The sequence below is a fragment of the Mastacembelus armatus genome, chromosome 24, assembly GCF_900324485.2.
Source record: "Mastacembelus armatus chromosome 24, fMasArm1.2, whole genome shotgun sequence".
Taxonomy (NCBI): domain Eukaryota; kingdom Metazoa; phylum Chordata; class Actinopteri; order Synbranchiformes; family Mastacembelidae; genus Mastacembelus; species Mastacembelus armatus.
The window spans coordinates 9,547,051-9,560,723 of NC_046656.1; the positions used below are offsets into that span (position 1 = coordinate 9,547,051).

The 13,673-nt window shown below is 40.2% G+C and overlaps 1 protein-coding gene across 2 annotated transcripts in view; it reads left to right on the top strand.

Moving 5' to 3' along the window:
- plcb1l (phospholipase C beta 1-like) overlaps window positions 1-13,673 on the top strand; it is a 92,266-nt gene that overhangs the window by 20,817 nt on the left and 57,776 nt on the right. For both annotated transcript variants that reach the window (XR_003296321.1, XM_026318272.1), the window contains exon 3: window positions 7,205-7,273. Coding sequence is in view for 1 of the 2 variants with exons in the window: in XM_026318272.1 (XP_026174057.1) it covers window positions 7,205-7,273 (69 nt within the window). In the remaining variant the exon portion in view is untranslated. The remainder of the gene's footprint in view (window positions 1-7,204; window positions 7,274-13,673) is intronic.

A 13,673-nucleotide genomic window follows, 5' to 3' on the forward strand; every position in this document is an offset into this window, starting at 1 on the left:
TTTGTCCTCACTTCAAAGGGCCCATAGATTGCACTTATAGGAGGTGTCTAAATGAGGTGATGTGAAAGATGAGAGCGAGAGCTGTGCTCTATCTGCCACAGGCAGAGTTTGTCAAAGGACCTGAATGGAGAGCTCCGCAATATGCACACACAGCCACAGAGATGTAGTGTGGTTGAATGTACCTTTTAGCCATTGCTTGAATACCAAGAATTCCTTTTGTGTGAAAGATGCAGTGAGTTATGTGCTCTGAATGAAGAAGAGTATTAGGATGTGGGGCACAGATGCACAGAGGGAACAGAATTTTTATAACTCAGTAGAAAGAAGGTTAAGACCTTTGCTCGTATTGTGCATACAAGTGTACAAGTGGATTATAGAGTGTGAGTAGGTTAGTTTCCATATGTACTATAGCAAGGTTAGCCAGCGCTGATCCAGGTGTGTTTCTGACATTCAGAAGCTGTAAGGGCAGGGATAGTTGGAAAACAAGCAGGGCAATGGCTCTCAACCTCGTCTACCCTCGTATTATAGAGTCTGTATCTGGCCTTTAATTATCTTCATTCATCCATTCTGGGGATTTTAAGAATAAGAACAACCCACAGTGTGCCTGAAGGAAGCCACACGGGCGGAGGAGCAGACTTAAATGGTCTGGAGGAGTGAGGATAGAAGAAGATTCAGGAAGGCAGAGGTGTGGTGTGTTAGAGCGCACATGTGTGTGTTTCGGTGAAGGGATCACACCAGACAAGCTGTGAACTGTCAGCCACTGTCACAAAGGCTGCTGTTAAGATACAAGCAGACAGCAGGGATGCATGGAGGGAGGGAGGATGAGGTGGAACAGCGGAGGCAGACGTCCAGGGACAGAGGACGGGCGAGACGTGTGAGAAAGAGAGGCACAAGTCCAAGACAGTGGGGGAAGAAATGGACAAGAGAGGACAGAGCAAGTGAGGGAACGCGGAGGGTGGAGCAAAAATTCAGCCAGAAGCATAACAAAGACGGAGAGAGACAGGGAACAACAGAGGATGATGGACAGATCAGGGAAGCGGCTTCGCGTTCCCTGTCAGCCCACTCAGTTCTGCTATCTATCAGAGAAGAGTACACTCCCTCCAGCATCCCTCACTACACTCCATCCGTCACTGTGTATATGAGAGTGTGTCTTCCACAAGTTGATTGGTCTAGCACGCTCCAAGGAAAATGGTGGCCAGAGTGAGCTCAAGAGCCGGTCACACCATCGCTCTCAGTCCCTGAGTGTTTATAGTGACTGAACACAGTAGACACTGCAGATTGATGATAGAGATGAGTCAGAGTTTGTGTGTGTATATGACTATAGACTCGTGTTTGGAAGCATGTGGTGTGTGTGCAAGCATGGATGTGCGTGCTGATGTATAGAACAAAGCTTCCAGCAGCCTTTATCTCAGTGCTGGTTGTTTTGTGGAGCATGTCGGCAGCTGATATCCACTATCAGCCACAGCCACGCTCCTCCATCGCTCGGCCTCAGTATTTTTGTCCTATATAGCCATTGCTCCCTCACGCCTTCCTCACTGCCTCTCCTCTTTTTTTCACTCTCACAGATCTGTAATCCCTATGTCCTCTCCTCCTCTGTATGACCCTGAACCCATCTTAAACCGATTACCAAACTCACGTCATCCCACATATTTAGAATTCAAGTCACGTTTTAATGACTTTGTTACGTGCAGTATATATTTCTAGTTGTCTTCAGTCACCCCATTGAAAAGACAGATTTACATTTCTATTTCTACATTTCTGTGTTACTTACAAATGAGTGTATAGTGGAATTGAAATAACAGTAAATCCAGCAACACAGATTATTGACATGTGTGGTTAATAAACCTAAAAAATGACATTAATAAGGCAAGTATTTCTGGCTTAAGAGCATTACTTGAATATACAAAACAAACACAAGCAGAAAGAAGTGACTCTTAAAGAAAAGTACATAAAAACTAGTTTATACTCATTAGACTGCACAACAGCACATCAACCACATTTTCTTACACTTACCACCACTCTTGTATCAAGTGTCCAACTACATTTAAAATGTTACTCTGAAACTGGGGACAGATAAAACTGGAGTTTGCTTCAAGATGCTCGAGGGGACGTTGGCATGTTGGCTTGAGAAATGTTGGAGACATTTCTGCAGACTTTTGCAATAAAATTTAGTATCATCCCCAAACTAGCAATGTTTGAACATCTCTTTGAGTGGCTGCAGAACACTTTGCCTGAGGGATTGCAAGTTTGGAATCTGTTTTACACATTTATATTGGAGGCCTGTTTTTTATTCATAGAGATTTCTCCTTTGTATGACCACTAACCATTGAGAATTTGAGGAAAATACAATGCCATTCAGGATAAATACTTTAAATTCATTTCATTTCCATTGTCAAGTGAAATTGTCCTACTGAATGTTTTGCTGCTCGTTACATAGCATTGCTTTGTTTAAAGATTGTGTTTCATATTTTTGATGTTTCAAGTGATGAGAAAAAAGGGATCAAACTGGAGTCATGGCACCGGGTAGATACATGAAAAACAGAGTGAATTAGTCGCTCAGTTCAAATAGGCCCTCAGGCGGCCTTGTGGCAATGCAGGACTCTCCAATTTGGCTCAGGGCTTTTGTCACATGCAATACCTCCTTTGTCACCAACTTGTCATTCTCAGCGTCAGACTGCCTAACACGGCATTTAATCTATGGAAGCCATATAAAATGAAATAGGTTCTCTTGTGATTTGTAGATACTAAGCTCTCAGTAGTCTAAGCAGCACTCAGACCAGCAGTTCACGGCTACGTGGGCATATGTGCACAAACGTATGTGCAAAATGTACAGAAGATCATTTCCTGCTACATACAAGGTTTCTGCTCTTTTGTCTGACTGTTTGCAACCTTTTTGCTCTCCCTCTCTTTATAGTCAGCCACTTCAGGTGAGGAGGTTTGTGACTTTTATCACTGTGGGTCTGTTAGAGTGTCGCAGTGGGAACCCAAGTGTGGAGCAGCAGAGTGGATGTGACTCTCAACCAAGTTCAAGCACAGCTCTCAACAAACCATTTTCCGTCATAACAGTATGTGTTTTCTGGCAGCCGAGTGGCACTGGAGGGCTACTCACAGGGACAGGCATAGCACCTGCGGAGCTACAGTGTGTTTGTTCCACATAAGTAATAGCTCTGCTTATGAATCTGGGATACATCCATGCCCAGAATCCTCTGTCCCTGAGTCAGTGGGCCTTTGAAGACTCTTATGCTTAGAGAATACGGCAGCATAATTGGTTATGCAATGGTCGTATTTAGCTTTGCCTCAACAACTGTCCTCTATTTGATCTTTTATTGTTGTTGTATTATAGGTTGTGTGTGCTGCATGTATATACAGAGGTGTCTATTTTTAAATTTTGTAGAGCCTCCCTGGGCGTCTACCCAGCAGCTTATCAGCAGTAATGTAAGCAAAATGCATCTGACTGGCTACAGCCTGATTCAAGACATGGACAGGCATGGCTGTAGATGAAACGTGACACAATGGAATTAACCATTAAATTCCTGTTAGTGGACCGATGATCTCTTCTGTTTTTTCATTATTTAAATAGATTAAATTATACTATTGCACTTAATAATCTTCATCATTAAGTGATAAAACTCAGATCGCAGAAATTGTGGCTACTTGTGGCTTTTCCTCATTCAGGCCTCTGTTCTGCCTCATCATCCAACATCTTTCCTTTTATTTTCTCTGTTTATTCACCTCTCCCTTCATGCTGGCCTGGCGTTCTTTGCTCCGTGTCTTCATTGCTCAGCAGAGGCCCTGAGCCCTGCAGAGTGCACATCCATTTTGAACCTGGAGGCTGTCAAGCATGTTGTTGGTAAATGAGCAAGCTAACCTGTGGCTGTTAGTCTTCCCACTTCCACTTATACTTTTTTTCATTCTCTGCTTTCCATTCGGTTCCGTTCCTTTAACCTTCTCTCCCTCTTTTCTCTCAGCAGCACATCCCTCCTTTGCTTATACCACTAAAGCTGTGAAAGCTTGTTGCTTCAAATGGCAACAGAACAAATTGTTATAAAACCAAGCAGCTTGGCCAGACTTCCTGCCCCATTATAGAGAGGACTGCTTTATTCAAACCACCTTGTAACAGGGACATCGTTTAAAGGATACCAGAGAGGGGTCTAACACAAGAACATGTTCTGTATATCAGATTAGAGATACAATTGACAATAAAACAAGGAATTTCCTGAAGTTTCATATAAACACTAGTCTCCTTCCTTTCTACTTGGAAAACGAATGAAGGAAATAGTTTAATTTTTAAAAAAGGCAGCATGTTGCAGATGTCGGGTGCAGAGTGATTTCACAACAGAAATAGACAAACAGGCACAGTAAGCAGAGCCCAGGGCCAGTCCAGGTTAGGCGTGTTCATTAATTTTTGTAGTTTCTCGCTCTCTAGCCCTGCTTGCTTTCTCAACGTGCCATGGATCTTAATAGGTTTTGGATCCCTGCTCAGTGTTTTGATGCACACAGAAATGCCCTGACAGAGGGAGGGAAATAAAAGAGAGAAAGAGAGAGAGACATCGGGTGTGATAAATAACGAGGGACGACAGGAGTGAACAAATGAAGAACATATGTCATAAGAAATAAATTAGCTGGATTAAATAGGAGAAATAATGGCTGGATTGCTACACTGAAAGAATGTGCATTAATTAACTAACAGTACAGTGTGTGCAATTATAAATCCAAGTCAATATTAATAAAATATGGCAGCAACCTTTATTTATATCTGCACACTGTAGCAAATGCTGATACAGTCCTTTGGATGCTACAGTAATGGCTACATGTGTATTGCTGCACATTGAATGAGCAGCTGGTCAACCATACAGGCAGTTTGCTTTGCCTTTAATGCGTCAGCTTTACAGGTTAACACTTAACCGCTGAGCCTGCTTAGAGTTGTGTTAACTGTGTAGGGCCAAAGGGCATAAAAAGGAACCCATCAGCAAGCTGCTTCCTGAAGTCCCACTGTTCCACCAGGCCCCCATGTGGAGCTCCATCTCTCTAAAGAGACTTCAAAGGCAGGCATTTGCAGATCCGATGTAGGCGTTAACCTTTGACTCAGAGGCTCTTTCTGTGCAAACAGGGACAGCCTAATTGATGCTACACACTGTGGGAAAGGAATCATATGTCCATGTGGACCACAGCCATAGAACAGAGTGCTTTCAAAAATGGCAATATTTATGACCCCTAGTGACCAATATTTAGCATATTAATGCTTCTCTATATGGCTGCAAAAATGCTAATCCAATTTTTTCTCATTCAACCTTCTTTGGGTTAAATATGCTTTTACACAATGTTTGATTTTAAACAAAATGATCTGTGGTCGAAGTTTGTGTATCGTCACAGTACCTCCAATTTAAAAATAAATCAACCGTTACATATGGAAGAAGTCAAAGGAGACAAAAACCAAGTTAACACACACTAAAATTATCTTTTAAAATTAAAATAGCACAAATGCTTTTCATAAAAAATGTAACTGATTTGGGTGTTTGTACCTCCTGTTTTCTTGGATGTAGAGTTGGGTTGTATGATTCCCTATTTTTCCAAATTTTTAACTAAAAAATAAATATTAATTAAATTAATTAAATTTGTTCTGGAGGGCCACTAAAGTGTAGCTATGGATTTGTAGATAAAGAAGAATTCTCAGGTGCAGTTTTCCATCAACCTCATGGCCTTGAGATGGCCAGATATTTGCGGCTAGAGATTGAGTCAAGCACCCATTGCTTCTTGTCTCTCTAGATAATGCTGAGTGCACACACAGTTCACTGTGGTTAATTTCCCACCTCATATCCTGCCTCTCTCTCAGAGACACACAGTGAGCGATAATCTAGACAGATAAAGGTATGTAGTGACTGAAGGAAGTTAAAAAAGGCCATCTGTAAGACCTGAATTTTGTGCATGTTTATTACTTACCACGCTGTTTAACATACAAAAGGCTTGCAGACATGATTCAGAGTTGGTCGGCATACTGTAAGAACCTTTTCAGAATCACGTTTCGAACATTTGCATTTTCATCTGTTGCTTTAGACAAAGGAAGGGAAGTTAAATGTTATGCCACTGTGGTTCCTCATGTACAATGCTTTTTTGTGTCAATATTTCAGCACTCTTATTTTGAATTTTGCCTTCTGCATTACAATAGTGATATGGGAAATGTTGGAGTGTAAGATGGAACAAGCTGCTCTCACATTGTTTGCATTTCAATTAACAGTGATACTTATGCTGTTTCTGGGAGTCTTGCTCTTGATAGTTAGTGTTGTTTTTGGGAAATTCATAATGAATATACTCACTGTGTTTTCATCTCATTTGAATACTGACTTCATCGTAGTGCCTTGTGTCTCTTTGCCAGATGACCTACCGTACAAACAGCTGACTCTAGCCAAGCTGTGGAAAGTTGTTATGGCAAAGAATCATGCAACGGCATACCAATGTATGTGTGAATCTTTTTCATCCAACCAGTTTTTTCCTTGCCAGCACTGATTGCAGTGGTGTGTTGCAGAGTGGATCATTCTCACCACATTACCAGGTTCTTCATTACAGTTCTGCATTAGTTTTAAAGTTATTGGACATATTGCAATATTCCTTATTGTGTACTCGTCTTTATTTCTGTTTTATGTTACACTGGGGTGCAAGAGAAATGAGGTTTCCTGTACACAGTACACAAATGACAATACACCTGAACCTGATTTGTCACAATGTACAGTCGGCACATTTTCTTTTGATTTCTGTGATACATGAGTCCAATAATAGTAACATTTCCAAAACATATTTTGAATATTGTTGCTTGACAAGAGGAAATGCTCAATGTGAGCTAAAGCATTACCGTTTTTTCCCCCCTAATTTTGTGCACAGCATTACAATGACACATTTGCAGGGACAGTGTCATTAGGCTTGCATTTATCCACACTGAATGAGTCCCACATGGCATCCAGTATTGAGGCCAGCATGTGTCCCTAAACACTTGTTGTCCTTTGCACACAAAAGACACAATGCTTTATACACAGGTGCTAGATTTGGAAATTGTTGTAGACTGTGAAATGTTTCCCTTTGCCTTGGATCTTTAATTGTTCCCATAGACAGTGAAAGTCTTTTGTGTGCTAAACTTTGGAAACTGGAGCCTGTGATTTAACAATTGTTTGGTTGTTATTGATACTAATTAAGCTGTGCTTTATTTTGTTTACAGGATACAGACCTACTGGATATAGCATACATAAAAGATGCCAGGAATGGAAAATGTACCAAAATGCCAAAGGTAAGCCCACAATTCACTAGTTTGAATGGGTTGCCCAGCACATTACTTGGATGTAAATGAGATGCCTTCTAGTTGTTCTGCGACTATACAATATTAAGTTTTGATTCAAGAACGCTATTTACTGTTTTTCTTTTCTACTTTTTGTCTGTTGAGGCTTTGGGGAAAAAATGAGCAGTAGTGAGAGGACAGAGGAGGGCTTAGTTCGGGTGATGATATGCTTTGTGTTTATTTTTGCACAGAAATGAAAGCCATGAGTGGGTGTGAGCCCGACCATTAATCAGACACAGTATCCATCTCATCTAGAACTCGGCAACACAGGGATTTGTTCAGGTTGTTATAATGATTGACATTTAAACATACTGTAAAAGTGTCTGCTCATTCCTGCTGGTATGGCAGTGTGGGATGGTGAAATTAATGTAACTGTCTTGTATATAACCTTCAGAATTAGCATTTTAGTGACTACTGACCGATATGTACAGTATTTGCGCACAGCTGTGTGTGCGGGGGTGTGTGGGTGCTAGTCGCGATCGGCAAGTTTGGCATAGTTTTTGATTAGAAGACAATAATGATGAAGTGAGGATCAAATGACACTGAAGACTGACAAACATGATTTAAATTCAAACCCACACAGTAACAGCACATGGTTGGTTTCCCAGGAAAACAAGCCAATCCAGGGTATCCAAATTGCTGTTTCACAGCTAATTAAAATCTGGTTGATATTGAGTGATGAGAGAAGAATTTGTACCCACATTTTTGAAACAGGCAAACTGCAACTGTTGAGGAATTTGGCACATTCTGGTGCAGTTACAAAGCCAAATTCAGTTCTCACAGTTAACTTCCCACTTACCAAGTGATCATTAGAACAGTAACCTGCATTCATACCCACTCTCCTATTATATTCCAAGGAATTAGTCATTTTTATATGGCTTTTGGATGTAGTCAATCTTACGATGTTGTTACATAGCAGTGGCAGTATTCATCAGTTTGACTTGCTGCAGCAGGAGAAGCGAGTGGGGGTCACAAACTGCTGCTCTATCTAGGGATTGAGTAATGATGAAAGGAGCACAATAACACAGAGAGGATTCATGCATTTCTAAACAGCTTACAGAGTGATGCTACCCAAGGAGGAGACATGACCACATGACAGGTAAGATGGTCGAAGCATTGGAAATCCATTACTGGGAGATGGAGCGCTGATGCACCCTGGGTATTGTAATGGGAGCGTTGGTGAGACACAGTGTCTAAGGAGTTGATGAAATGAGGGGGGGGGGGGGTGATAAGAGGCTGTGGGCATGAAAGGAAAGGAAGAGCAGAGAGGAGAAGGAAAGGAAAGGAGTTGTTTACATAATGTTTGAAGAAGGCAAGTGAAAGGATGAGAGGAATAGAGGAAGGACACTGAGATGATGTGAGGTCAAAGGAAGATGTCAGGCAAGAAGGACAGATAACACCAGACAGCAGTTGCGGTTAATGGAAAGCACATTAAATTGTACACAAGCATTTCTCTTTCACGCTTCTTAAGGGTCTTGCCTGAACGGTGAAGAATCACTGCAGTGTTAATTTCAGCTTGAAGAAATGCACAAAGCCTGAAAAGAGTTTTTTTTCCACTTAAGAGCACTTGTTTAAAGTAAATGTATTGGTTATGCAGAATTGTTGAAAACAATTTCAGTGCCATATACTATGTGTGCTCAAAAATATCCTATAATGACTCATGGCAAAATAACGGCGGAATTTAATCAACCGTGGTTAAAAATGCTGCCTTCCAAAAATCAATAAAACTGATCAGTAATAGTGATGTATCAGTATACTTTGTTTCAGGTTGTATCTATGTATAGGAGAGGGTAAAAGCAACCATCATTTAACTTAAGGTATACTCTGCAAGTCATATCAGTCTTCACACTCCTGTTTGTTCCATCTGTGGATTTTATTTTCATTTATATGATGTCTACTCTTAAAGCTCATACTGCTCCTTGTGCTCTCACTTGAGGGCTCCCATGGCAGCATTCAGTCATTTATGCAAATTTCAGGAAACCAACACACTTACCAAGATGAGATGAGATGTTGCACTTGTGATGGCCAAGCTTCAGAAGTGCTTTCATGGTGCTGCTCAAGAGTCCAGCGTCTCAGCTGAATACTGTGGCTCACATACAGTCATTTTCAGCAGACTGACTTCAAATAGACTCCAGATGGAAAAGACTGGTTTGACTCCCCTTGTGCTTTCAATTCTACTACAGCATAGGCACAAGTTCCAGCTACTCAGCTACTCACATGTTGTATGTTTTCCCTTTGAACACACACACACACACACACACACCCACACACACAAAACACGTAGAAATTTAAGAAATGCTCACTATCATTTACACGGTATATTGCATTCACTTGCATACACAGACTCCCACACAGGACCATAAACACATGCAATGACTAGAATAACAAAGGACGACAGAAGCAGTGTCCTTTGTTCTTCAATGCTCAGGCTGCTGATGCTATTTAGTATGTGTCCATCCCAACATCATTCAGTCTGATTAGATTGGCTTCATGTCAGAATGACAAGAGGCAATATTTGTTTGACGGGTAGCTCTAGAAATAAATCACACACCCTTAGGTCTGTTGAGCAAAGTTAGTTTTGAAAAGTTAGTATTACTGTAGAGATTAGATTAGTACAGTACATTAGATTCTGTATATTTGTAATTCCTGGACCACCTGAAATTTCAAGCATATTGACTGACCAATGATCGGTGGTAGCACCTTTAATACTGTTTTTATAAGACCATATTTTCTTACTTATAAAAGAAAAAAGTTTAACTGAAATATACTAAATATACTATATAATATACTAACCTTTATAGAGTCAGTATTTACCTGGCAAATCAAGGATTTACTACAGATACTGACATCAGTTCAAGTAGTTTTAAATATGGTTATGGTTTTACATGTGTTAAAGCCTCTGATCACTGTATCAGGCCTCACTGTTCCATAAATACCTTTTATATTGTCTGATTATAGCCTACACAGCATGTTCCCTTTCCTTAGCAGCAACAAAGCAGCTAAGGCCAATTACTTCTGCAATCTCTGGTGTCCACTGTACAAGCCGACTTATTTCTACATAACTGAACTGTGCTCAGATAAGTTTTTCTGTCCCCTGTGCTTCATTTTGCCTACTTGCACACTGTGAGGACCATATTGTAAGTCTGTCTCAGCCCTTCCCTTTTCTCAAAGTGTTCCTCTGACTGAATTGTTCTTTCCTAGTAGAACTGGCAATAGGAAAATGTAATCAGCATCTCACCATGGTGCTTGCAGTAGGTGTCTTACAAACAAAATTATATTCATCCTCTGTCTCTTTGAGAACCAAACAGATATCTGTCTGTATTGTCCTGAGTCTACTTGATGTCTGTGTAGTTCAGGCTGTGTTGTACATCTTGAAATTGAAAAAACCTTAATGATACAGTGTTCTGTATCGCAGACTTCATTCTTAGTTTTTTTTGTATAATGGAAGTAAGGCACAGACAGTGAAGCACAGTCGCTGTGGGAGGGCATAATGTGCCGACAGGACACGGTCTGATAATTCAGATATCCTTATCTTACCCCAGCCTGATTTTATCATTTGATGATTATTTTGCTGTGTTTGTTAAACATGACATGAGGAATACATATTTGATCTATTCCATTATGCATGAGTGATCAGACTGAAGAACTGCTGACTGATGAATGTAACATGGATGGATGAATGTATAAACTTTCACATGTCAGACATGGACAGAAACGTTGTGCTAGTTTTAGTTGTATTGGTGAAATCCACACACGCCTGCATTTAAAGGCTTTCAAAAAGGGTTAATCACATTCAACTGAGAGGGGAGCAAATTGATTTTTGGAGTCTTGTCGGAGAGAATAGTTTACAAAGGTGGACCGTCTGGACTGAGGCGGCCACTGTTATCAGATTAGAAACACCTGGGAACCACTTACAACTGCAAAACCAAGCTGACTGTGCTCCTATAGTATGCCATTAAAATGAAGGATATGTGTGATTTGAAAAGATGGATAGTTTGCTTTATACCATACATCAAAAATAACACTTAATATTTAAATGCATTTCATTTTTCTTCACTGCTTGTCTAGATAAGGGAAAGATTGTAATGAATGTAATGTCAAAGCTGGCATCAGAATCAAGGTTATGTTTTAGATTTTCTCCAGAGCTATTTGTTCTTTCAGACTTTAGAGGAAGTGGCCACCAGCTCAGTTACAATCTGAGCTTGCAGCAGAGAGGACTGCTGCTAAATACAGAGCAGCTTGTGTGTCCCCAGCAGTGTAACAGGATCTGGGAGAGGCCAGCAGGCCATTATCACCACTGCGCTGTCTGGCCAACAAAGTAGGCTAACGCTCTATCTCCCACAGCAGTAAGTGCTAAACAGCTCCTCTGAGTGCACAGCAAGCTACTATATGATTTAGATCTGCCCTCTGTAATACACTTAACTCTGCGCGTGTTCAAATCAGCTGTTTTATCTGAGTGTTTAAATCTGTGATTACATAGTTCAGACAAACATGAAAGAGGGTAAAGAACACTTTAAGAAAATTTTCGCCTTCACTTTCAGCGACTCGCATCATTAATACCGTGACACATGGGAAAGGATTTGGGAAGCAAGGCATCGGTTCATTTAAAACTATGACAAATATACAGACAGTCAGGATGTACAGCATGCCCTCTGTTGATTTGTGAAACCTTCCATACCAGTCTACAATGACACCATTCAGGGTTTGCCTTACAGAAGAAGAAGAAGAAGAAGGGGAGATTCCCTGGAATCCCTGAAAGGTTAAAATCTCTCACCAACCATAACTTACAGTAATGACAGAAATGTGTTCAGATGCATCTAGCTGCTTCTACTGGTGGTGGCATTGTAGTGCTCTACATTCATAGCTATTCCAGTTGAGTGTGTGTAAGTAAGATCATATCTGTGCTCTTTAATGTATGTGTGATTTTGTTTTTAGTATATCTCAATGATGTGGTGATGTGTACATATGCCTGAGGAGATGTAATGCAGTAAAATAGAAACAGCATTGGAAACGCTTACAACATCAACTCACCCACATCGCAGGGAGACAAATTGTAATTCAAACCCTGTTCTCACCTGTGGCCCAACTAAATAGTGAAGTCAAAGAGGAGGCATAGTTGATCACTGCTTACAGGCTGGCATGCAGAGATAATTGTTAACCTATGAGATTTAGCCAGATGGATGTTGGCAGCCCGTCTTGCTTACACTGACGGGCAGTAGATTAGTGTCACATGGCAGTGTGTTGAAACAGTGGACTATTATTGGAGACAATTAGTATTTTGCTACATATTAATGATCAAATCCTTAAGAATAACAATTGTGCAAATGAGCTCTGATGCTTTAAGAGATGAGCAGCTCAATGTAAAAGGAAACTTTAAGAGGACAATCAATGATAATGGCTCTCTATGGGACTTTGTTAGAAAGGCTGTGTGTGTGTGTGTGTGTGTGTGTGTGTGTGTGTGTGTGTGTGTGTTTGTGCACATATGCATGTGTAGTCAATTGACAGATTGAGAAATAGACTGCAGGTCTGCTGACTGACTTTGGCAGTGGTAGTGCAGAGCTGAAACTTCAGTTAGGGCTTTAAAGTAGAGCTACAACAATTAGTGGAAAATTGATTAAGAAATAGCATTTTGAGAATTGATTAAAAATGTATGTCAATAAAAATTGCAAAAGATTGTTTTTTTTCTTTTGTTTTTCACATCAAATATCTTTTTTTTTTTTTGTTTTGTTCAGCTGAAGCATGTAATTACCTTGGGCTTTAGGAAATTTTGGTGAGCGAAACTTTCTACATTTTCTGACATTTTGTTACCCAAATGATTGATTATTTAATTGTGAATATAAAAGGCAGGTTAATGAATAATCATTTTTAGCTGTTATCCAAGATTAGACACCCCCACACTTCTATTTTCCTTCTCCATTGTTAGTCATAAGTTTGAAGCAAACTCAAACTCAGTAAGAGCTGTGTATTACTGTTCAAAATCTAAAAAAAGGAATGCACTTGCAAAACAAATGATCAGATTTTTAACTATTTTTATGAAGCAAACCAAGGATCCATACATCCTATCTTATCCTTGTTATTCTGATGACATTTGCAGTTAAAGAATAAAGAATAAACATGATTACAGCATGATTCAGTACTATACAGACTTAAACTAATGACTATTTCCTTTCAAGTAATCTGATTTTTGCAGCCACATTATGGTTGTGATGGTTATAATGGTTTGTTTGGTGGATAAAATAATGGAGAATGTCCAGCACCGTTGCGATGTCTTCAAATGTCTTGTTTTGTCGCACCAAGCCAGATCCAAAACCCCAAATTTTTGCATTTGTGGTAGAAATGACCAGACCCATAC